General features: G+C 65.8%; 2 protein-coding genes across 5 annotated transcripts; one reads left to right on the top strand and one right to left on the bottom strand.

Annotated features, from left to right (window-relative positions):
• Nucleotides 1-797: 797 nt before the first annotated feature.
• LSM7 (LSM7 homolog, U6 small nuclear RNA and mRNA degradation associated) lies at nt 798-6,004 on the bottom strand. The gene is made up of 4 exons (XM_047707293.1): nt 5,906-6,004; nt 5,723-5,813; nt 2,306-2,377; nt 798-1,067 (listed from the first exon to the last, which is right to left on the bottom strand). Exons 1-4 carry the CDS (start codon nt 5,909-5,911, stop codon nt 925-927), a joined length of 312 nt encoding a protein of 103 aa, XP_047563249.1. The 5' UTR covers nt 5,912-6,004; the 3' UTR covers nt 798-924.
• On the top strand, nt 5,982-21,564 carry SPPL2B (signal peptide peptidase like 2B). 4 transcript variants are annotated; one of them, XM_047707261.1, is made up of 15 exons: nt 5,982-6,126; nt 11,457-11,576; nt 12,230-12,412; nt 12,771-12,860; nt 13,409-13,548; nt 13,806-13,948; nt 14,171-14,267; nt 14,969-15,085; nt 16,171-16,252; nt 16,817-16,891; nt 16,973-17,035; nt 17,126-17,225; nt 17,439-17,516; nt 18,608-18,768; nt 19,796-21,564. In XM_047707261.1, exons 1-15 carry the CDS (start codon nt 6,067-6,069, stop codon nt 20,060-20,062), a joined length of 1,776 nt encoding a protein of 591 aa, XP_047563217.1. In that variant the 5' UTR covers nt 5,982-6,066; the 3' UTR covers nt 20,063-21,564. The 4 variants fall into 4 exon arrangements, with proteins under 4 accessions (XP_047563217.1, XP_047563235.1, XP_047563206.1 ...); XM_047707279.1 differs by having other exon boundaries at nt 18,608-18,802; nt 19,796-19,928; XM_047707250.1 differs by lacking the exon at nt 5,982-6,126 and adding an exon at nt 10,721-10,933.
• Nucleotides 21,565-23,181: the final 1,617 nt, after the last annotated feature.

The following is a 23,181-nucleotide window of genomic DNA, read 5'->3' as shown; positions in this document are numbered from 1 at the left end:
AGAACCCAGATCCCCGCGATAATCTGGAAGCCGGCGGCTTCGGTTTCTTTGGTGGCAACGCCCAACGGTAGCTCGTGCATCCAGCCAGCCCCCGTTCTGAGCCCGTCTGACCCCCCCGTTCTCAGCCCCTCCAGCCCCCGGTCCTGACTACCACCAGCCTCTGGTACGTGCCTCACTGGCCGTGAAGGGGTGATGGGGCCACAGATCCTCCCAGCCCCCCTGGGTGACAAATTGGGCAAAGGAAGCCTGCTGGAGCAGGGACAGTCCCCTGGGGAGTCCTAACAAGTACACGGAGTTTAGAAAACAAGGGTCAGGGAAAACGTCCCACTTGGAAGACAGGACACGGACAGGTACTCCTGAGGGTGGTCTGGAGCCGTCCGGGGAGGGTGGCAGTCTAGAGAGGCCCTCAGGGGGCTGCTGGGACGGGACTAAGGGGAAGACAGAAGCCGCAGGGCCCAGCCGAGATGAACATCTCCCTGCTTTGTTCTCGTGTGGACCCAGGAGGCCCTGGTTTCAGGGGACCCTGCTGGCCAGCGTCAGGGCGCACTGAAAGGACAAAGCAGAAGCAGGGATGGGCCACTGGGGCCTTCCCACTGGCGCGTGCGGCCCAACCCACAGGCTGGCCTGGGGGGCCACACCTGCCACGGCGCTCTGGGGGCTCCAGCCTCACACGGCCCTCTTCCCTGGCGAGGACAGCCTGGGCCCAGCACCCAACCGACCAGTGGGCTGTACCCGCCCCCCGGAGGAAGGGCCTGCCAGAAAGCCCAGGCTGAGAGCAAGGTTCTGGGGCTCCGGGACACTTGGGGTCTGCAGTTTTATTACGAAAACAGAAACATAACCGATATAAAAAGGAGAGCACCGTCCCATGGGGCACACGTGGCAGGGGAGGGCAGCTCCGAGTCCTTGGGCGGCCGACGGCGCCCGCTAGGCGTCCTGCTGCTGGATGAAGGGGTTGGGGATGGCCTCCATGCCGTCCTGCGGGCAGATGAGCACCACAGAGGTGCCCCTGCACACCACCAGGCCCAGCTGGCGGGTGTCCTCTGTGAGCTTGTACTGGTCGTCGGGGTCTGTGGAGTGAGAGGAAACAGTGGCAGTGAGACGGCCCCCAGTGGCTTCTAGACCCGAGGGACGGGGATGAGGGAGAACTGCAGACAGACAGGGTGGGGAGGGGGTGTGGCCCTAAGAAGCCAAATCAAAGGGAACATGCTGGGTTGAGCCACGGGGTGAGTGCCTGGCCCTCCTCCCAAAGCCCAGCCACGCTGCCCTTGTCTCTGAGATGGCCCTGGACCACGAGGGCCAGGAGGAGCTCTGGCGACAGCGGGCCACGCCTGCCCTCTTTCTACAAGCAAACACGGCATGGGGGGATTCCGGGGCACCACTAAGCGGGGACCCTGGCGGCTAAGCCAGCAGGGACCACGTTAGGAGCTGCTGGAAAAACAATTAGGCTGGGACTCCCGGCTCCTGGAAAATCCTGGAAGGCCTGTGGGGGTACTGCTAGCCCCAGGTTCGTGGGCAGTTAGGGCTGGGATGAAAGGCCCAGTCACAGCGGCTGAAAACCTTGATCTCTTCTGCAGGATGCTGGGGGCCAGGCGGTCCCACGTGCCGGAGACCAGGTCTCTGGGGCACAGCTCTCCCTGACCAGATCGTGTAGGGGTAACCTCTGTGCTAGACCTGATCCCTCCAGGAACCGACGTTGGGGGCTGTGACAAGACGGCACAGGCCCCACCACGGTGAGGCCGCCCCGGAGGAGCAGGCTCCTGGGGCCTTGAGGCCCAGCGTGCACCGCAGCACCGGCATGTTTTCCTAACAGGCCTTCGTGGTGTGGCTCTCACAAAGGAAGACATCATCTGGCCACGGAGGCTGGGCCAGGATCCCCACAGGGGTGGCCCCAGATGGGAGCGGGGAAACTGAGGGCAAAGCAAGAGGTCTGGGGCGCCGGCTGTGCAGCCACAACCGCACTTCCCCCACAAAGAGGGGGCCCTGTGACTGTCACCAGAGTACAACAGGCAGTCCCCGAGGGGTAGGACTGCCGCCCTCCTGGGCCTCAGGCAAGCTGAGCTGCCCTTCGTGTCAGATGGGCAGCCGCCGGCTGACCGCCCTACGCTGCCGTGTGGGATCTGGAAACTTGGGGTGACAGGGACCAGGACCCTCTGCTAGCAGTGGAGGCTCCACCAGGGGTGGCAGGAGACACGGGAGACCAGCCATGTGGTTCACAAGCACAGTGTCCGCAGTGCGGGGGCGGCTGGGGGGGCCTGGGGCAGGACGAGCCGGGCAAGGAGCCCCCACGCCCCGCGGCCGTGCCCACCTCTCATGTACTCCACGGTGCCGTCCAGCACGAGGTTGAGCAGCGGGTCGAACCCCTTCAGGATGCCACTGGCTTGTAGGAACCACCGAGAAGAGAAACAGGCATCAGGGAAGCGGCTGTCTGGGACCGGTGCCGTCGGGCTCCCCCACGTGCCTCTCCAGGGACGGGAGAGCCGGGACACCAGCTCGGGGATGGGGTGAGGGCGGGCTCCAGCCGGGGAGCCAGGAGGTCGAGCCCAACCCGCCCACGGAACGGGGCGGCAAACGTCTTCGCAAAGGGCCTGCGGGGGCAGTTTCAGCAGTGTGGGCCCGTGGTCTGGGCCCATGTCTCCACAGCAACCACCCGCTTGCCCTTTTGGGGCGAAGCAGCGCCGGGACACGCAGACGCTCGGGAGTGGCTGCGCCACGCGGAGACTCCCCTTATGGATACAGAAACGTGTGACAAGTGTCTCATTGTCTTCAAATACTTAGGATTGTCAAAGACTGTTCCCACCTTACCAACCACGGCCCCGCGCACGGGAAGGAGCGGAGCGACGACCAGTGCCGCCATGTGATGCGCGGGAGATGAGGGGGACCAGCTATCTGGTCTGAAAGCCCCCCACCCCGCTGCGCAGGCCTCCCCTTCCCAGGCACAGTGGGAGAAGCGGGTGTGCCCCCATGTCAGTACGGGGGGAGAGCTGTGGGGTCTGTACTTCGAGCTCGGCTGGTGTGACCCGCAGCCACACGGGTGTAGGGCGGGGTCTGCAAAGTACAGCCCGCAGGCCAAAGCCGGCCCGCTGCGCTTCCCTAAGTAGCCAGGCTGGCTCACAGCCGCGTTCATTTGCTGACGAACGGTCCGTGGCTGCTTTCCTGCTCCAGGGGCAGGAGTGACAGCTGTGACAGAGACACTCGGGCCCTTCATGGAAAATGTCTGCCAGTCTCCTACTTACTGGGTTAGATCCCCTGGCTCTGTGGCTTCCTCTCCCTGCTTGCCCCCAATCCCCACCCTGCAAAACAAAGGTCACGAGGACACCTGCCCGATGGGGTTATGAGCAGCAGGCACTGCGCCCACACCTGTGGGTCTGCCTCAGTGGGGCGCGAGCCCATGTCTCCCACCCCGGTGACGACCCTGTGTCACCCCTCCCGCCAAGTGTGGGTGGGGACCCACGAATATGACGGGAGGTCATTCCTGTAAGGGCGTTATAGGACTAGGAAAACGAATGAGTCTGCAGAAGTGATTGAGGTCCCCAAACGAACCAGTGCACTTCCAGCTCCCGGAGAGAGAGACTCCGCTCAGCCTGACCTAATCAGATGAGCTGTGAAGGGAACAGGAATTTCGTAAAAGAAGAAACTGGAACTATGGGAAGGATTTTCCTGCTGGGCCCGAGGGAACAAACTGCCATGCTGGGGACAGCGTCCTGTGGCAAGGGCTGGCAGGCCACCTCGGGAGCCACATGTCCCCAGACAGCGCAGCAGGACATGGAGACCCCGTCCTACAGCCACAGGGAACTGAATTCCGCCAACAAGCAGCAGGGCAGGGGAAGAGCCCGGGCCGGAGAGGACAGGCTCCTCGATACTGCTTTCCTGCGACCTGTGAGACAGGAGCCACAGCACCCAGCTCCGTCCTGACCGACGCTGCGAGACGGTAAGTCCGCGCTGTCTGAGCTGCTCGAGGGCTGGCGATTTGCTACGCAGGGTGGAAAGCCCGCACGAGCACCCTGGGAAGCGAGAGCCGTCTCACCACTGCCAGCCGCCCCCACCTGCAGGCACCGCGCCGTGAACCACGCCGGTGACACCCAGGCACCCTCGCCTCGCCTCGGGATCGCTGTCTCAGGACACACCCCGGAGGTCAGAGGCAGCTGGAGGAACAGGACGTCGCTTGAGTGCTTGCTGGTGTCGCTTGAGTGCTTGCTGGTGTCGGGAACCGAGCTAAGCCTGCCTACAGCCCTGGAGGGGCTCACCGCGGCCTGTCAGGTAGGCGGAGGGAAGAAACGAGGGAGCGGAGCCTCAGGGAAGGCGAGCTGTCCCAGGTCCCCTAGGCGGTGTGCCGAAGCGCTAGGGCTCCGACCCCAGAGGCTAGGCTGCAGGGATACCCAGGCCGCACTGCCCACATGCACGCACAGCACCGGGCCTCCTTCCTGCCCTGGCCTCACTGCGTTTCAGGGGAAGATGCACAAGGCAGTGTCAGGGAACCCCGACAGGTGGTACCCGGCGCTTACACCAAAGGGGCGTGGCCCCGAGTGGAGGGTCAGGGATGCTTCCCAGAGCAAGAACCTCCAGCTGAGAGCAGGAAAATGACTCTGGCGTTAACCCGGAGTTAAAAAAGAGATAAGAGGGGCGCCTGGGCGGCTCAGTGGGTTAAGCCACTGCCTTTGGCTCAGGTCATGATCTCAGAGTCCTGGGATCGAGCCCCGCATCGGGCTCTCTGCTCGGCAGGGAGCCTGCTTCCTCCTCTCTCTCTGCCTGCCTCTCTGCCTACTTGTGATCTCTCTGTCAAATAAATAAATAAAATCTTTAATAAAAAAAAAAAAAAAGAGATAAGAGACCCCAAAAGGAGTGACCTGCAGCAAGCCCACGCCCCTAACCTCACTGCAGCTTGGGCTCTCCCAGGAACACAACGTCCACCAGTCACTCTGGAACTTCCAGGCTGGCTCCAGGGAGCTGGTCTTCCTGAGAGATCCCCACCACCCCTGGAAGGAGGGCGAGGAGGGCCCCTCGGTCTGTTCCCGCAGCCTCCTGTCCCCGAAGACCTCCCCTTCCGCCCGCTGCGCGGCTCCGTCCGGTCTACACGGGGTGCTGCGGGAGAAAGCCGGCAAGAGCTACGAAGCTCACAGGTTTCCATCTCAACCGGCAACAAGCCCGAGCTGTCGGCCCACTGCGCGGCACACCCTCGGCAGCCCTGAGGTAGCGCAGGGCTTCTGGGAGCCACGAGGCTGTCCTTTCCCCGGGATCGCGGCGGCTGACGGCGCCCGAGCGAGCGGAGCCCGCGTTCAAGGCTGACTGCAGGGGCAGGTGGTCTCCCCGGGGAGATGCCTGGTTGGGCTGTCACATGGCCCCAGCGGCACCCAGGGTCGCCCCGGGCAGGCTCCGCGAGCGAGAACGACCCGGCCCCAAAATCACGAGCGCGGAGCCCGGGCAGCGAGCATCATGGGCCAGCTGGGGCAGCCGCCCGGGAGGAACTGGGAGAGAGGGGCGCACAGCGCGCAAGCCGGGGATGCCTGTCCCGGCGGCACGTCCGCGGCTCGGGCTGTCCGGCCCCCGCCCAGGCCTTGGCTTCCCCGCGCGCGCAACGCGAGGCGCAGCGCCGACGCCGGCGGGGTTGGGAGTCCGCCCGACTTCTCCCGGCCAAGCGCTCGAGGCGGAGCCGGCATCCTCCGCCGCCCTCCTCCGCCGGCGCTCGCCCCAGGCCGCTCACGGGGTGCGGGCGGCGGGGTCTCACCTTCGCGGCCTCCCTGAAACTTCACGCGGATCGTCTTGTCGATGTACTTAGACAAGTCCAAGATGCTCTCTTTCTTCTTCTTCTCTTTGTCCTGCAGAGGAAGCAAAGCGCGTGAGGGGTGGAGCGCGGCCGGGTCCCACGCCGCCCGCCCCGCCGGCCCCGCCGGCCGCGCCGCGCGCTCACCGCCATCTTGCCGCACCGCGCCCCTCTGCGCAGGCGCCGCCGCGCGCCCTTTGACCCTGGTCGCGCGCGCAGGCGCGGAGCACAGACGGCGCAGGCGCGCCGGGCGCGCCGGGGCGTTGCTGGGAAACATCTGGCGACGCCTGCGGCTGGAACCCGCGGACATGGCGGCGGCGGCGGCGCTGGCGCGGCTCGCGGCGGCCTTCCTCCTCCTCGTGGCCCAGGTGAGGCTGCGCCGGCCCCGCCGGCCCCGCCGGCTGTGACACCCGGCCCCTGTGCCCCGGGCCGCGCGCGGGCCCCGCCCGACCTGGCCTGGGGGTCGGCCTCGGGTTTGCGCGCCCCCCTCGCGAGTGGCCCGCGGGCCGGGAGCCGGGCCGTGACCTTGCGGGCCTGTCCCCGGCCACTCTCTCTCCCCCGCCTCGGAGCCCTCCCCAGCTGCAGCGTCACTCGGCGCGTCTGGGTCTGGAGTTTGGGAGTCCCCCTACCTCCCCAGGCCCCGCTCCGTTTCGAGGTATCCAGCCGCCGCCGGGGACGCCCCTGCCTGGCTGCGTGGCCTTGGCCGGGCGGCTGCCAGTCTCCGAGCCTCAGTTTCCCCTTTCGCGCGATGTTCGCGCGGGTCCGCGTGGTTGTGGTAAGCACGGCGCGCGGTGCCTGGCCGTGTCGCGGAGCGGCCAGGAGACCCACCCTGGAAGTGGGGTCGCGTCACCGCCACGGACTCCGTCCGGTGACCTTGGGCAAGGAAGGTAGCCCCTTTGGGCGTCAGTTGGTCACCTGCGGCAGGAGGAGAAGAGTGCAGTGAGGACGCGGCCGGTGGTGCACACGGGGTGCTGTATGTGCTCCTTCTCCGGCACTTAACGTTAAGGGTCTCAGGCTGGCGGGGTCTTGCCGCCCGCCGGCTGATGGACGTCATCGTGAGCGCAGGTCCTCACCCGCTCTGCCCTGGGTCATGCAGCTCAGGGCGCGGTGTCCCTAACCGCCCTGCAAACGCAGCCATTCCCCTTGACCGGTGCACCCCAGCCCACTGCCTCTCCACAGCGGCCTCAGGTGGCTGGTGCTCTCCCGCATCCCCAGTCCCCTCCCAGACTAGACCCAGCAGGAGCGAGGTCTTTGAAAGTGTGTCAGGTCCTGCGTCCAGAAGAGAGCCTTCCCGAGGCGGCCAGCGCCTGTGCTTTGGCTGCCTGGGACACTTCCTGTCCTTTCCTAGTTCGCTGAGGGCACTCTGCTCTCTGGTCTTCCCCGTGTCCCTGGAATGCCCCTGGTCGTGCTTCTGGTCTCAGCTGAGTTCTTCCCTCTCCCCACCCCCGAGAAGCTCTCTGGGCTGCCCCCTCCCCAGCTCTGGGCTGAGCCCCCGGCGCTGCCCCAACGCTGCTCCCTCACTTTCCTCAGCAGTCTAAGTCCGTCGGGGACAGGGACATTTTGAATGGGAGCCGGATGAGAAGTGGACACAGGGCAATGGGGGCCCCACGGAGGGAGAGACCGGGTTTGCTTGGGGAGGCTTCGTGGAAGCAGGGACCCCCGAGGGGTGTTCTGAAGGATGAACAGGAGTTTGCTGGGTGTCGAAGGCAGAGGGAGGGGCCGCGGGGCTGAGCGGCTGGAACAGGGGTGAAGGTGTGAGAGCTGACGACCCATTTTGAGCAGGTGAGGAGTCCACCCTGGTTGGTAACATGCTCACACCCGAGAAAGATGACACCCCAGAGGAGGCCCTCAGGTGCCCTTGAAGAGAGCTGGGGTTGCCCCTTCGGCTGAAGGGCACGGGGGAGGGGCAGCAGGAGTGGCTCCCAGGCTGAGGGTAAAGGGCAGGCGCCCGGCAGGTGGCGAAGGCTTGTGGTGCTCCTGGGCAGGCTGAGGGTTTTGGACTTTGTCCTGTGTGTGAGCAGAGGACGGTGTCGGAGCGTGTGATGAGAGCACTTGTGCTGGTTGTTCCGGGCGCAGAGCCCAGGTCTGTCTATCTGTCTGCCCTGGGATAGGACAGACGGCACTGTGGTGGGTGGGTGTGGTTCTTTGTGGGAGTTTGGGTCCTGGTGCCTGAGGATAAGGCCAGCTTTCCACCGGCTGGGATGCTGCTTGTGGGCAGCCCCGAATTCACCTGCTACCATTTTATAACCCTGGGCGAGGGAGTCCCCAAATAGACGTGTGTCCCCCAGTGGCGACAAGTGGGTCTGCTACTCAGCAGATCTGAAGTCGGGTCAGTGCTCTCCCCACCCCTTTCCTCCCTTCTCCACTCCTGCACCTGTCCCCTCTGCCCTCCTCAGCCTGTCCCCTCTGCCACCCGCACCCCCCCACTCCTGCACCTGTCCCCTCTGCCCTCCTCAGCCTGTCCCCTCTGCCACCCGCACCCCCCCACTCCTGCACCTGTCCCCTCTGCCCTCCTCAGCCTGTCCCCTCTGCCACCCGCACCCCCCCACTCCTGCACCTGTCCCCGCTCCTCCTCTGCCTCAGTGTTTCTTTCCATGCTTCCTGGGTTCTTATGTCCCCACCCCGTTCTGGAACTGACCGAATCTTAGAAGCACAACTGCTTCCGGCCTGGACTCATGAGGTTTCTCAGACACCTGCGGATGCCTTCGTGGTCTCCCCGAAGCGTGGTGTCCCTAGAAGCTCCCAAGCCTGCTTAGAGACTGTGATGTGTCGGAAGGTGGTCTGTCTGGTAGTCCCAGCGATTTCCGGCTCTCCGGATTGGGCTGGGTCCTTCTGGAGAACGTCTGGATCCTCTCACTCCGTACGTTGGCATCTGACGTGCGCGTGGGCTCATTTCCTAATGGGCAGCCGGCCGTGCGGGCTGTGGGCAGTGAGGTCCATGGGGTGCGCTTCTCTGCTTGCAAATGACCTTTGTAGAGAGAAGCAGTTTTTGTGCGTCCCCATTTTACACAAACAACACTTTTCCCCACAGTCTGGACCCCACAGAACAGGGTTCAGCAGACGTGTCCTGAAAAGGGCCAGACCGTGACCGTTTCTGGCTTCATGGGCCACGTGGTCTCGGCTGCAACCTGGCAGCTCTGCCGGGGTCACGGAGAGCAGCCAGAGGCCCTGCGTGTGGGAATGGGGCAGTTGTGCTCCAATAAAACTTCATTTAGAAGTGCACAAGGATGGGGCGCCTGGGTGGCTCAGTGGGTTAAAGCCTCTGCCTTCGGCTCAGGTCATGATCCCAGGGTCCTGGGATCAAGCCCCGCATCAGGCTCTCTGCTCAGCAGAGAGTCTGCTTCCTCCTCTCTCTCTGCCTGCTTCTCTGCCTACTTGTGATCTCTGTCAAATAAATAAATAAAATCTTTAAAAAAAAAAAAAGTGCAGAAGGAGGGCTGCAGGAGGCCGGGGTGTCGGGGGATCCTCCGTTCCCCACCCTGGCCCCTGGTTCTGAGCCTGGGGTGACCCTCTGGAAGCCGTGTATGGACAGGTAGAGCGCTTATGGCCGCGCGACAGGTGCCCTTGGCGGGTGCGGTCTGGTGGGGAGAGTGGAAGGGAGGGCTCCTGATTCTGCCTCCAGTGGAGGGAATGAGGGGCCACGAGAGGTGCGCGGAGGTTGGCCAGGGCAGATGAGGGAAGGGTGCGGCCTGCTGAGGTGCTCTGAGACCCCTGGTTGGCCTCAGGCAGCCCCCGGCTCCTCCCCTCACGAGCCTGGGTTCGTGGAGCTCAGCGTCCCCTCCACACCCCCAGCAGTGCACGAGGCAGCAGGCAGCGGGGTCAGGTCAGAGGTGCCCGCTGGATGAGCCGGTCGTTGGGGACCCTGCCAGCTGCGGGGTCAGGGTCCCCCGGGTCTCCACGCTGCCGTCAACTCAGCACGACCAGGGCTTGGGTGAGAAGCCCCTGGAGTGGCCGGGCCTCGCCAGGCCTCCACCATCGGTCTGGCTGAATGGGGTCCGGTCAGTGGCCCAGGCCTGGTGTCGGGAGCCATGATCCCGCAGGACCTGCGGCGCCGTCTGCTGTGCGCTCTGCCCCGACGGCGGGGTGTGTGGCTTGCGGTGTTGGCCAGACCCTATCGAGTGTCCGCGTCCAGATGAGTGGCTCTAGGAGTTTGGCTCCTTGGCACATTCTTGGGGGTCCAAGGAGGGAGTTTTCTATCTCAGTCTTGGGTGATCGCAGCCCACAGGGAGCTCAAGCTCCAGAAGCGTGGCCCCTGTGAGCCCAAGGTGCCCAGAGCAGGCTTCTGGGCCAGGTGTGCGGGGCGCCCCGAGGTGCGGTGGCCGGACTGACCCCCTCGGCTTCTAGCACCGGGCTTCTCTCCTAAGACCCCTCCTCCCTCAGCACGCCCCTGGCACCTGCTCACACTCGGGGTGAGCCCACCTGGGGCAGAGCTGCTGAGATCGGGGCCCCGAATGCTGTGTGAGTCTCTGCTGACAAAGTGCTCCCAAGAGATGGAGCCTGTGCTTGTGGTGGGCTCTGTGCCCCGGCCAGAGCCCAGGGAGGAGGTGGGAGAGGGCCCCCTGTGCAGCACCGGCCTGCCAGCCAGCCGGGCAGCAACCTGGGGAGGGCTGCGGTGTTCCAGGCAGGAGACGTGGGTGGGCAGGAAGTGGGGACACCTTTGTATGAAATTGCGTTTTTTCCTGGAGAGTAAGCTGGTGTTCGACTGAAAAAAAGAGAGTCAGCCCCTCTGGCCCAGGCCCCCCGCCATGCCGCTATCCTTGAGGGGCGTCCGGTGTCCGAGGACTCGGGGTGGTGCCCCACACCTTGCTTGCTGGGTCGTCAGGACCCTCTGGCGTGGCCCTCCCCGAGCAGCCAGCTGTCCCGTGGGCTTGGGAGGAGGACCGTGGCAATAGCCGGCTCCTCTTCCTCCTTCTGGGAAGCTGGGGCAGGGTGGGGAGACAAGCTCTGCGGGCTCCGGGCCTGCGCGGAGAGCCGGCCATGCCCCGTGGGTGTCTGCGTGACTCTCCTGGGCCGCAGAGTCTCCCAGCTCCCAGCCCCAGGGCGGCCGGCCTGCAGACCGCCTGCTTCTGCCCTGCCTCTGAGCGGGGCGGCCGGTCCCGACTGGGCTTCCGCTGGCCTGTGCCTGGCAGGGGCCAGTCATGTGACCGAGGCTGCGAGGTCCCCCCGGAAAGTAAGGTGTGGGACTAGGGCCCGGAGCCGGCTGGTCTTCCCAGTCAGTGGCCAGTAGGTAGTTCTTCCAGGAGCCTGCGGGTGAGGGGTGCCCCCCCCCCACCGCCTGCGGGTGTGCTGGAAGCTCCTCCAGGCCTTGCCCTGTTTCCCCGGCCTTGAGCCGCCGCCCAGGGCCTGGGGATGGGTCTGCGGCCCGCCATGTCCCCCTCGTGACAGAGGCACGGGATTTGCCTTCTTCCTGTCCCATTGATCCCGTGCGAGGCCCTGTAGGGTGGTGCTGTCCCTTCTGTAGGAGCCACAGGGAGAGGACCTGACAGGGCCACAGTCAGCACCCGGGTCTCCCTGGGGACGTTCGTCCCCACCCTTGCTGCCCTCGTTGTTTTCTCCAGCATCTCCAGCATCTGGTGGTGTCCCGTCTGTCCTGTAGGAGGGAGGAAACCAGCCTGAGCCCTGGGTGGGGGGCTGTCCTCGTTTGGCTCAGACCCTGATGCTTCTGCCAAGCGCTCTGACCCCTGCCTTGTCACTCCAGGTGGCCTGTGAGTACGGCATGGTGCACGTGGTCTCCGAGTCGGGGGGTCCCAAAGGCAAAGACTACTGCATACTCTACAACCCACAGTGGGCCCACCTGCCACATGACCTTGGCAAAGCGGTGAGTGCCCACCAAGGTCCTTCCTCAGGACGGTCTTCCCACTGGGGTCTTTCTCGGTGGGCCTGGCAGGCCCGGAGGTGCTGTGGGACGCCCCCTTCGGACTTGGGGTCGGGTCTGTCCAGGAGGACAGAGGAAGGGCCTCAGTTGTGAAACCCATGAGGGGGGTCTGGGCACACTCCCGGGGCTGCTGGGGTCTCAGGTGGCCCCGGAGCGGCCCTATAACCTCTCTGGGCCTCAGTGTCCTTGGTCAGAAACAAAAGATGTCCAGGTGCTCCCACTAGGGGCACTGGCCATGTCCCCACACGCTGGCGGGGGGCCGGCTGGCACTGGGGTCCCTAGAGCAGTGAGGGCGGGACCAGCAGCCCAGCGGTGCATGCGTGATTCTCAGCCTGAGGCTGCTGCTCCCGCCAGCCGGGCAGGCACTGAGGGTTTGCTACGAGGTTTTGCTACGGTTTCCCCTGAGCACTCACCCCGTTCCTCCCGTGTGCCTCGCGCTTGGGTGTGTGTACATATGCGCTCGTGTGTGTGAGTGCGTGTGGGCACGCATGTGTATGAACGCACAGGTCCGTGTGAACGTGTGTGCGGGCACACGTGTGTGCATCCCCCTCCCCCCACATTCCTGGATCAGCCTGTGTAAACGCGCCCCCCCCCAGTCTCTCCTGCAGCTGCGGGACTGGACGGCCTCCATGCTCTGCTCCCCGCCCGACGTCCCAGCCAGGGGCTTCAGCAACCAGATCCCGCTGGTGGCACGCGGCAACTGCACCTTCTACGAGAAAGTGCGGCTGGCGCAGGGCGGCGGGGCGCGCGGGCTGCTCATCGTCAGCAAGGAGGCGCTGGTAGGGCCCCGGGCTGTGCCGGATGGGGCATCTTGGAGGTTCGCGGCCCAGAGCGGCCCTGGGGTCCTGTAGGGCTGTCCTACAAGGCCTCAGGGCAGAGCATGGGGGTGCCCTCTGAGGGCGGGTGGCATCCCAGGGCAGGGTTGCTCCTAAGTGACTTGACCTTGAGGCCCCGAAAGTGAAGCCAGAGCTTTTTCTCCCCTGCAGGGAGGGACAGACACACACACACACAGTCCGTCTCTGCACCCTCCAAGAGGGCAGGCTCGGCGCACCCCGCGGTTGGGGGCAGCCTGCCTCGCCCCGGGTGGGCCTTGGTAAGCTGTCCTGTCCCTGCCGCATTCCCTGCCTTGGCCCCCAGGTCCCCCCAGGAGGCAACAAGACCCAGTATGACGAGATTGGCATTCCCGTGGCCCTGCTCAGCCACAAGGACATGCTGGACATCTTCAAGGTGGGGCTTCCTGTCTCCTTCTGTCTGCGCTGGTCGGTGCGTGCCTGGGGGGTGGGTGGTTCACGCCGCACCCGTCACCAGCTCCCTGGGAGAGGGCAGGAATGGAGAACCGCCCCAAGGTCAGAGTGCCCGGGCCCCAGGCCGCCCTGCCCCCGCCCGGCCCCGTCTGACCAGGGGCCCGCGTTCGCCCGCAATTTGCGGGGGGCCTTCGGGAACCGGCGAGCTTCCAGACGCAAGAAGAACAGGAACGTTCTGTCTTTGTGGAAGCGTCGGAATATCCCCCCCCAAAGCCTGCTAGACGCTCCCCACTCGACGTGCCCCTCCTGTGCACATGCGTGTCCCGGTTCAGGGCTCGTGTCCCCACATGTGCGCGGGCCCCTTCCCCTGACCTCGTGGGAAGCTCGTGCTGCCAGAGTTGATTTTTTTTTGGGTGGGAGTGGTGGGTGAAGGCCTGGGGCTCGGGGCCCTCCGGGACAGGCCCCCTGGGGTGGGTGAGGGGACAGGGACGGCGGCCCCAGCCTTGAGCTCCGGCGCGTTCTCTGAGGCAGAGCTTCGGCCGAGCGGTGAGGGCAGCACTGTACGCCCCCAACGAGCCCATGCTGGACTACAACATGGTCATCATCTTCGTCATGGCTGTGGGCACCGTGGCCCTCGGGGGCTACTGGGCTGGGAGCCGGGACGTGAAGAAGTGAGTGCCCGGGGAGGCCAGCGATGGGGCCCGCGCTGGGCAGGCCTGTGGGTGGTCCCAGCGCTGTTCGAGGGGATCCTGTCACTCGCCATCAAAGTGGCTGTCACCGCGTGGCTCCCGAGGTCCCTGGCGCCAGTGTGGCGCCCCCCGTGGAGGACACGGCAGGGACACACAGTGGGCGTGCAGAGGGAGCCCCCAGCATCTGGGTGCTGTGCCAGCCAGAGGGCGTCCCCTGGACGCGTCTGTGCCTCCCCCAGAAGGTACATGAAACACAAGCGGGATGACGGGCCCGAGAAGCAGGAGGACGAGGCGGTGGACGTGACCCCTGTCATGATCTGTGTCTTCGTGGTCATGTGCTGCTCTATGCTGGTGTTGCTGTATTACTTCTACGACCAGCTCGGTGCGTCCCCGCCCCACCGTGCCCTGGGGAGACCGAGGCCCAGGCCCCCACCCCACCTGGAGGAGCCCTGCTGCTTGGTTGTGGGGTGGATGGAGCCCGAAGGAGGGGGCCTTGGGGCCAGGAGCTGTGCCTCCCATTCACTCTGAATTCACGACCCCGCGGGGCCCTTCCTGCCGGTGGGTGTGGGGTGGGCCTCCCTCTCACTGGCGGCCCCACCTGCAGTCTATGTGATCATCGGGATCTTCTGCCTGTCCTCGTCCACCGGCCTCTACAGCTGTCTGTCACCGCTGGTCCAGAGGCTGCCCTTTGGCAGGTGCAGGTAAGCCCCAGGGGGCGTCCCCCGCCGGGCCCTGTGCCCCCGCCCCGGTGCCTGGGCCTAGCCCCTTTGGTCTCCCGCCTCTTGGCCCCGGGAGCTCCGAGCCCTACTTGGATGGTGCCGAGGACCCCTCCCTCCCCTGTGGCCGTGGGCAGGCATCCCGCACCCACCCCGTGCGGGCTGCGGCTCCTGGCCTCAGAGCAGGGCAGAGTGGAAGGGGGGAGTTCTCCGGCCTCCCCCTCCCCGCCACCCCGTTGCAGCTTAGGCCCTGTGGGGACAGCGTGAATGTGTGTTGGTCCCAGGCAGGGCAGAACCACAGGGGCGCAAGCGCTTCTGCTCCAGACCTGGAAGGGGTCTAGTCTGGTTCTGATGGGCCCAGTGGCCCATTGCCAAACGGTGCTCAGAAAGCTCAGCTTGTGGGGTGAGGCCTTTCCAGGCTGCTGTCCCAAGGTCAGAGGTCAGGGGCCTGTGGCGGTTGGGCTGTGGGCTCCTGGGTGCAGGGTGCAGGCGGAGGTCTGTCTCCTACCCTGCTGCCTTCTGCTCTGCCCTTGGGGACCTCCCTCCTGGAGCTGCCGTAAGGCGTGAAGAGGGGTGTTCGTAGGGAACGTGCAGTGGACGAGGGGGTGAGGCGGGGGTGAGCGGACCCCCCGGGTGCTAGGCGGTGGCGAGGAGCCAGCTCCCCTTGACGGCCCGCCCGCCCTCAGGGTCCCTGACAACAACCTGCCGTACTTCCACAAGCGTCCTCCGGTCAGCCTGCTGCTCCTGGCGCTGCTCTGCCTGGCCGTCAGCGTGCTGTGGGGTGCCTTCCGGAACGAGGACCAGTGAGTGCCTCCCGTCTGCCGCCTGTCCTCAGACACCCTGGGCCTCGCCTCCCCGAGCTGCGAGCGTGGGCCGTGTGGCAGCCAGTGTGGCGGCCGCGTCTGGGGTCGCGCGTCTGTCCTGCTGTCGCGGGGTCGCCAGCGACTGGGATCTGGGTCCGAGATGCCGCCCGCCCTCCTGACCCCGGGCGCCCCGAACGCATGTTCTCCAGGGCGCCGGGGGGTGTAGGGAGGCCTGGAGCCTGTGGGCCCCCCTCCCCGCTCCCCGCGACGCCGTCTGGCGCGGCTCTGAGCTCTGTGAGGCGGTGAACCGCTCTTGGCGGTGCTGCCACTTGGATCTGTGACAGATGTAATTGGCAGAAGGAAAACGTGAAAATATTTTGAGTCCTTTGTACACAAAGAGAACATGAGCTCTCACAGTTAGATCGAAGCCAGAAGACTTGCTTCGTTCTAGAAAGTCAGAACAGGCCCCGTTGCCACCGCGTCTGGGCGCCAACTGGCCGCCGGCAAACCTTCGCTTTGTTCTTTGTGGCTGCCCTGGTTGCCCTGGCCGGGAGACCAGCTCCAGCTCCGTGACGACCTCGGCACAGATGGGGTAGTGGGGGCGAGCCAGCACGTGGCCGGTGTGGCCCCATGGTGGCAGCTCCCTGTCGGTGCTGCGGTCACACGCGCACCTCTGTGTCCCCTCCGCCTCCCAGTCCCCGAGCCCCCGTTTCCCAGGCTGAGAGGCTGGTGTGGAACCTGGCTGAGCGCGAGTTCGACTTTTCTAGGTTGTGGGAAAAGTACTTTTGAAGAGAGATTCAAGTTGCTGCACTATCCCTGTGCCTGCCCCTGATGTGAGTGTGGACGCTGTCCCCAGAGGGGGACAGACCCCAGGGCGTGTGGTGTCAGAGGGCCGCTCCCCACCCACGCCCGGCACAGCCTGCGGCCCTGCCCATCCCGCCGGGGCCGGCAGCCGAGTTGTCACCGCCGGCTGGGCACGGACAGCTCGGGAGACTCGCCGCCTCAGCAGCTGAGGAAGGAGCGGCGGGCGGGTGACGCCTCCGGCACAGCCCCTGGCCCAGCGGTGACGCCGCTCTGCCTTCCAGGTGGGCCTGGGTCCTTCAGGATGCGCTGGGCGTCGCCTTCTGCCTCCACATGTTGAAGACCATCCGCCTCCCCACTTTTAAGGTGAGAGCCCGAGGACACGGGGCCGCTGGGGTGGGCATGGGCGGGACGGTTGTGTCCTGAGAGCCTCCATGCCCACCACGTACCTCGAGTGGCCCCAGGCCTGCCGTCACCCGCCTGTGCTCGGGTGTCCCTGGCCCTCCCCGGGCAGCGAGGTCTTCGGGCTTTGGTCCTTCCTGCCGCCTCCCCAGTGACAGGGCTCAGGGATCCGCTGCAGCCCTGCCTCCCAGTGTGACAGCCATGGCAGTGACCACAGAGCCACGAGGACCCCTGGAACCCTGCCCTGGGCGGGGCTGCAGGCTGGGGCTCCTCCAGGGGTGGCCGCTGTGCCGGGGCGAGCTTGCTCCAGGCTGAGGCGCACATACGGGCAAGCAAGCGTGGTCGGCGGCCCTGCATGAGGGCCCGGGCCATCATCCCCGAGGGGGAGCATGCGGCACGCCGTGAGGAAGGCTCGGCACCCCACCCCCCACGGGGCGCTTCTGAGCCTCGTAGGAGGGTGGGGGGCGCGTCCCAGGGGTCCGCGTGCCTACCGCCACGCCGCGCGCCCATCAGGACGTCACCCCCCAGGCCTGCACGCTGCTGCTGCTGGTGTTGTTTGTCTACGACGTCTTCTTCGTGTTCATCACGCCCTTCCTGACCAAGGTGGGCGCCCCCGCCCGAGCCCTGCTGCCGTGCCCCCCCCCCCCGCGCCCTCCCCCTCTGACACGGGCCCCTCTCTGTTAGAGCGGGAATAGCATCATGGTGGAGGTTGCGACCGGGCCCTCGGACTCGGCCACCCACGAGAAGGTACGTGGCGGGCTCGCGGCCGAGGCGCTGCTGGGAGGAGGGTGGTGGGCTTGGGTGGGTCCTGGAGATGGCCGCCTCCTCGCCCCCCAGCTCCCCATGGTCCTGAAGGTGCCCAGACTGAACGCCTCACCGCTGGCCCTGTGCGACCGGCCCTTCTCCCTGCTGGGCTTCGGGGACATCCTGGTGCCAGGTACTGGGGCGCGCCACGCCGTGGTGGGTGTCCTCGGGAGTGTCAGGCCATGGGCGGGCGGGGGCAGGTGTGGATGGTGAGGAGCGGGTGGGGGCGGGTGGCCCCTGGGGCTCCCGTGCTGCACGGGGCAGGTGGACGTGGCACGGATGCGGCTCATGGCTGCACTCGTGGCGGGGGTGGCGTGAGCCCGGCCAACGCGCCTTGTCCCCGCAGGGCTGCTCGTGGCGTACTGCCACAGGTTCGACATCCAGGTGCAGTCGTCCCGGGTCTACTTCGTGGCCTGCACCGTGGGTAAGTGCCCTCGCGCCCGGCCTCTCACGTCCCCACGACTCTCGAGGCCGCGTTTCCTTCGTGGTATCCTCTTGTCCTCATCTCCTGCTGCTTTCTTCCGTTACCAAAGCCATTGATGTGGAAGCGACCTTTTCTGGGGAACCCCGGTTGCTCTTAACATTTTCCAAACCAGTTGACTTGCCCGCCTCCAGGCATCTCTCTGGGAGGCCTCGCCGGTAGCACTCGTCGGTACACATGCGTCCCCCCGTCCCTCCAGGTGGGATGCGCTGTGGCCCCTCCTTGTGCGCAGAGACTGTGTGCACTGGGCCGGAGCACAGCCCCGCGGTGGGGGGGGGCACGACCCAGGCTGACCTTGCGGGAGCACTTCGGGGTTGTCCCCATCTGCCCCTTCCTGGCCCGGCTCGTGCAGCCACGGGCACGGCCACTCGTCCACTCGCTGTCCCTGAACCTGCCCCCAGGCCTTGCGTCCTGGTGGTGGTTGTCAGAGCGCTGCCTGCGCCCCGCGATGGGCAGCAGACGCCGCCGTTCCCCTGAGGCTGCCTGCTCTTGGGCCGCTGATTTAGGATGCGGGGCAGTGAGGAACAGAGCCCCGAGGCACCAGGCGAGGGTCGGGCCAGAGCCATGGGCAGGATGAGGGGCCCAAGACCAGGCCATAAATGGTTGTTTCCTTGTCACTCCTTTCTGAAGCCCCCCAGGTTGCGGTCAGGACGAGGAGCTACTGTGCCCTGTGTGGTGGGAGAGCCGGCCCCGTGCCCCTTGCCGCCTCCCTGCCTGTCTCATGGCTGTGCCATCGCGGTCCCCCTGGCACAGCGTGGGGCTTCTGATCGTGTGCCCGCGTTGCTCGTGTGCAGAGTTCTCTCTGACTGAGGGCGCGGGAACGGGACTCTCAGGCGTAGTCACAAGCCTTTGTCTGGTGGCCTCTCGGCCCAGATCTGGGCCTCGCCACCACTGCGGTGTCGCTCCTATCTGTCTCCTGTCCGCCCCATGCGCTCCCGTCTGTCCGTCTGTCCTGCTCCACGTGCCCGCGACAGGCAGGAGCTGGGCCGTGGGGCCGCCCGCCGGGGTAACGCGTCGCCCGTCTCTCCCCACAGCCTACGGCATCGGGCTCCTGGTGACGTTCATGGCCCTGGCCCTGATGCAGCGCGGCCAGCCCGCCCTCCTCTACCTGGTGCCCTGCACGCTGGTGACAAGCTGCGCCTTGGCACTCTGGCGCGGGGAGCTGGGCACGTTCTGGACGGGCAGTGGCTTTGCGGTGAATACCAGTTTGCTCTGAGTGTCCGCGAGCAGTAAGAGCCCAATAAGCCCTAACTAGACTTACAGTTGCGTAAAACCTCCCAGTTGGATGATCGAGCCCCACAGCCTGTGTCCCTGCTCAGCGCTTCCCGTTCCCAGAGGCCTTTGCTTTGGCGTCAGCCTGTGTGGCTCTGTCCCTCCGGGTGCGGCTTGTGGACACGGCCCTTGCTGTGAAGTGCCAGTCCCAGGGGTGGTGACACACCATTGGATCAGATATTGGTTTCCAGGCACTTCCACCATCAGGAACGCAGCGCCGAGCTCTGAGGGGCCCGGAGCTTCTCTCCAGAGTGGGCACTGGCCCTGCCCTGGCCTCCCACAGCGGGCCCATGGTGCTTGTCTTGCTGCTGCTGGTTTCAGGGCGGGAGTCCCCTCTTACTGGAGCACCATGCCTTCGATGTGAAAGCACGAGGTCTCGTGTGCCTGTGTCCCTGGGACGGAGCTGACCTCCTCCTGCCATCCTGTCAGTGAATCACAGGGCCTGGCCCCTCCGTGACGGGAGCTCCGAAGGGCACTCGGTGTCTCCCGAGCGTGGTCCGCAGCCCCGAGTTACTGTGTCACATGTCTTGCGGCAAAACACTCTTCTTGTCCTGGCCTAGACATGGCGGAGGGAGGGGGGCTGCCGGGCACCCCAACTAATTACCCAGACGCCGTAGTGTGATGCTGGGGCCTTTAGCCCTTCCCTGGACCCTCGGAGAAGTGCGCTGGCTTCACTGCCCGCCGTCCTTGAAGGGTCTCAGGCCCAGTGAGTACTTAGTTCTGGAAGGTTCGGGTGGTGGGGGACAAGCCAGAGATGTCAGAGTCAAGGTTTCTGTCGGGTGGCCGTCCTGGGGTCCCAGTGCTGCTGGTCGTATGTGGTCTGGAGGGAAGGTGGCTCCTGGGCATGGAGCCAGACCCTCCAGGGACCCCAGCCGGTCTGCCCGCCTCACCCCTGCAGCCCCGGGCTCTTCCCGCCCCACCCAGGCCTGACGCGGCCTCTTCTCTTGCAGAAGGACCTACCTCCATCTCCTTGGATGCCGTCTTCCGCCACCGGCCCACAGCCCGGGAAGGACTCTGACAGCAGCCTCTCGCAGCCGCCTCCAGGCGAAGGACTGGCCAAGTGCCCTGTGTCCCCAGAGCAGCCCCCGGAGGTGTCCACGCCCGAGGAGACCGGGGCCGGGGCGCACCCACAGGGGGCCGGGGCTCACCCACAGGAGCCCGTGAGCCCCGCGGGCTGCACCCCCGAGCCCACGAGCATGGTGGGCGCCTCGGCCTAGGAGGTGGCACAGACTCTCGGGCCCTCGTTGCTACCTGCCGTGCCGAGAGACCCCGAGACTGGACCTGCCTGGCCCCCCCACCCCAAATTGGTGCTCCGGTCTGGCCGACGCCCCCGCTCTTCCTCCTCCTCAAGCTGAGCCCAGCTGTGTCCTGGACCCTCTCCAGCCCTGCTCCCTGCTCCTGTGGCTGCCGCGAGCCCCTCCCCCGCTCCGGCCCACGAGGTCACATCACTGTCGCTGTCACCATGACAGGAGTAGCACCCAGCTCCACGGTCTTGCCTGTCCGCCTGGTGTTTCCTCGGCAAGAGCAGGAAGCGCTCAGCCATGGCTGCCGGTCTGCCCACATCTGGTGCTTCCCGCTCTGGTCCTCCCTCAGGTTCTGGCCCGCAGAGCCCCCTCGTGCTGGCACCGGGGTCGGACATGCCTCGGGGTCGGACGCGCCTCGGGGTCGGACGCGCCTCGGGGTCGGCGGGGGCGCCCGGTGGGCCCTGCCCTGCCTCCATCAGCCTGGGTGCCCGTGCTCCAGCCTCTCCGCCTGTGAATAAACGGCCACGACGTGTCGAACTCAGGTGGTGTCGCCTCTTGGGTCTGAGTCTCAGCCGGGCCTCGGGACAGCCGGTCCCCGGTCACGCCGTCCACGGGGCTGCGTCTCTGCTCGGCTCCGTCCCTCCAGCTGAGATGGACTCGGGCCCCCATCCTCCCCACAGCACCTGCACGCTCTCAACCCCACCCCAGCCCGGCCTCTAGGAACAACACCGGCCAGGCGAGCGCACTTTCTATTTAAACCACCCGGGAGCTTCTGGAATGTGGAGAATATTCTGGAATTGGCATTTTGTCTTCTACCTCACTGACAGGGTTCTCTGAACGTCACAACGGAAATGCCGCCGTAGGACTGGCTGCAGGGCGGCGGCCCCCATGCCATGGCGCGCGCCCGTCCACACAGCCTCCAGACTCGAGCCCGAAAGCTGTTTGCACCGACGTGACATGAAGTCACAGACCCCCAGCCACGCGGTCCCAGCTCTGTCCCGGTCTGTCCGCTGCTCCGTTGCAGATGGCAGGCGTGGGGTCAACCATGATCCATTCCAAAAAATACCAGCGCCAGACAGATTCACATACAGCCTTTGCCAGCCCTGCTGCTCCGAGGAGAAATGATGTTGATTAAAAAAAAAAAACAAAAAACAAAAAACAAAACGTTTTCCACCTGTCCCCGTGTCTCTTAAGATGACGGGTGACCCGGGAGAGAGACCAGCTGGACCTGCCGGCCCTGAGAGCCGCCCAATGGGGAGGCCAGAGCCGGCTGCAGGGTCCGTGCGGACGGTCCCCACCCCAATTGGCACGTCCCTCTAGGCCGTGTCACTCGTCGGTGTAGGACCCAGAATCTCCGTTTTCTGTGTTTGACAAACGTCAGGGGATCTGAAGGTGGATGTTCCGGAAGTTTCTGTGTGCAGTCTTTGCCTCGCTTCTGTTTGAGTCTTAGGATTAAACACGGCTTTTGAGAGTTACCGCCTGGCTCTCGGCTTTTCTACGGCGTGGCGGCAGGCAGAGCGCGGTGTGGGGCGGGTGTGGGCCCAGGTGTGGCCCGGGCCCACAGGGCCAGCTGCCCCGGGGTCTGGGTGCCTGTCCACGCAGCCCACCACTTGCCCAGGCAGAGGATTGAGCTCTGCTGTGACGTGGCTAGAGGCCATGTGGGGCTGGGGCCCTGATTCCCGGCACTGGAGAGCTGGGGGGGGCCTGGAGGGAGCTCGGTTGGCTCTGTGTCGGGTGACGCCTCGCTTCTCCATGATGATCCAGGATGCGTGGAGGGGAAGTGCCTGTTGTCGGCCTGGGGACCAAGCTGGCCAGTGGCTGGGGTCTCCCAGGCCACCCGGTCACACTGCCACGACCAGTCGGCCCTGCTGCTGAAGCCCACGCCTCATGGCCCATGGCAGATGGGTGGGGCCGGGGCCAGGACACTGCTGGACACGGACATGTTGTGTCTCACATGGTTTCCCAGGTCAGGAAGCAGCCTCCCCTGGGTAGCGTTGAACTAGTCAGGAAGCGGCGGCCCTTTCTTAGCGAGCCTCTGGGAAGGCCGGCCCCAGGCCCTGCTCACCATGCGCTGGCCGCGGGCGGTGAGCTCAGCGGTGCCCAGGCAGGGAGGGCCCTACATGTTTGTTTTCACGGTGGGGAGGCACAAGTTGGTGCCAGGGAGACCATGTTCCTGCTCCGTGCCGGGGTGGGGGGGCACAGCTCTGCGTGACCGGGGCGCCACGGAGATGGGATGGGGCTGTGAGGACACCAGAGTTCTTCACTGAGCTCTGGCTAATGGTTTCCGTTAACTGTTCGTTCCCTCCGCCTTTCCTTAGCGCCGGCTGTGAGCCAGGCCCCTGACTCCACTGGGGCGCCTGGGTGGGGCTCAGACCCACTCTGCCCCGGGTGGACATGGGCCTGCACCTGCCTCTGTCTTGGGAGAACATATCAGGGAAGGTACCTTGGAGGAGGCAGGCGGGGCCTCTAGGAGGGAGATGAGTGTGGCTGGTGGGACGGGCAGGGGTCACTGGCCACACAGGGAAGGCATGGCCCATGTTGCCTGAAGGTGAGGGGACTAGAGTCCTAGAAAGACCCCAGCGGTGGCCGCCCTGGGGGAGAGAGGAAAGCAGCCCCTCCCCATAGCGTTCTTGCTCAGGGCTGGGTGCAGCGGTGGGAAGAGCCCACTGGCTTTGGGGTACTGCTTCTTGTTGGAACCCAGGGACCTTGGTCGGTCACTGCCCTCTCTCTGGGGCTGGAGCCCTCTGTCTTCTGCAGGGCCTGCCCGCGTGTGCGTGGGAAATGGGACCGCACTGCAGGCAGCCGGGACCCAGAGGGACTGCTCCCTCTCCAGCACCACGCTTGGCTCCTCGTGGCTTCCAGTGCTTCCCACGAGAGTGAGTCTCCACTCGGGGCCAGAAGGCCTTGCCAGCAACGGTGGTAAGCCGGCAGGCCCGAGGGCAGTTCGGCGTCCCCAGAGCATCTTGGGCAGCGATGATGGTCCTAACGAAGGTTGCGTTCTTGTGGGCTGGCGCCTCGGGAGGAAGCTGGGGGCGGGCGGACAGCTGGGCTGCTGCATGGCTGTGGAAGGTGCGTGAAAACTGAGGCCAAGC

Source organism: Lutra lutra, chromosome 1 (genome assembly GCF_902655055.1).
Source record: "Lutra lutra chromosome 1, mLutLut1.2, whole genome shotgun sequence".
In the NCBI taxonomy this organism is placed as follows: domain Eukaryota; kingdom Metazoa; phylum Chordata; class Mammalia; order Carnivora; family Mustelidae; genus Lutra; species Lutra lutra.
The sequence above is the reverse complement of the archived record's forward strand: the minus strand, read 5'-3'. Positions and strand labels throughout refer to the sequence as shown.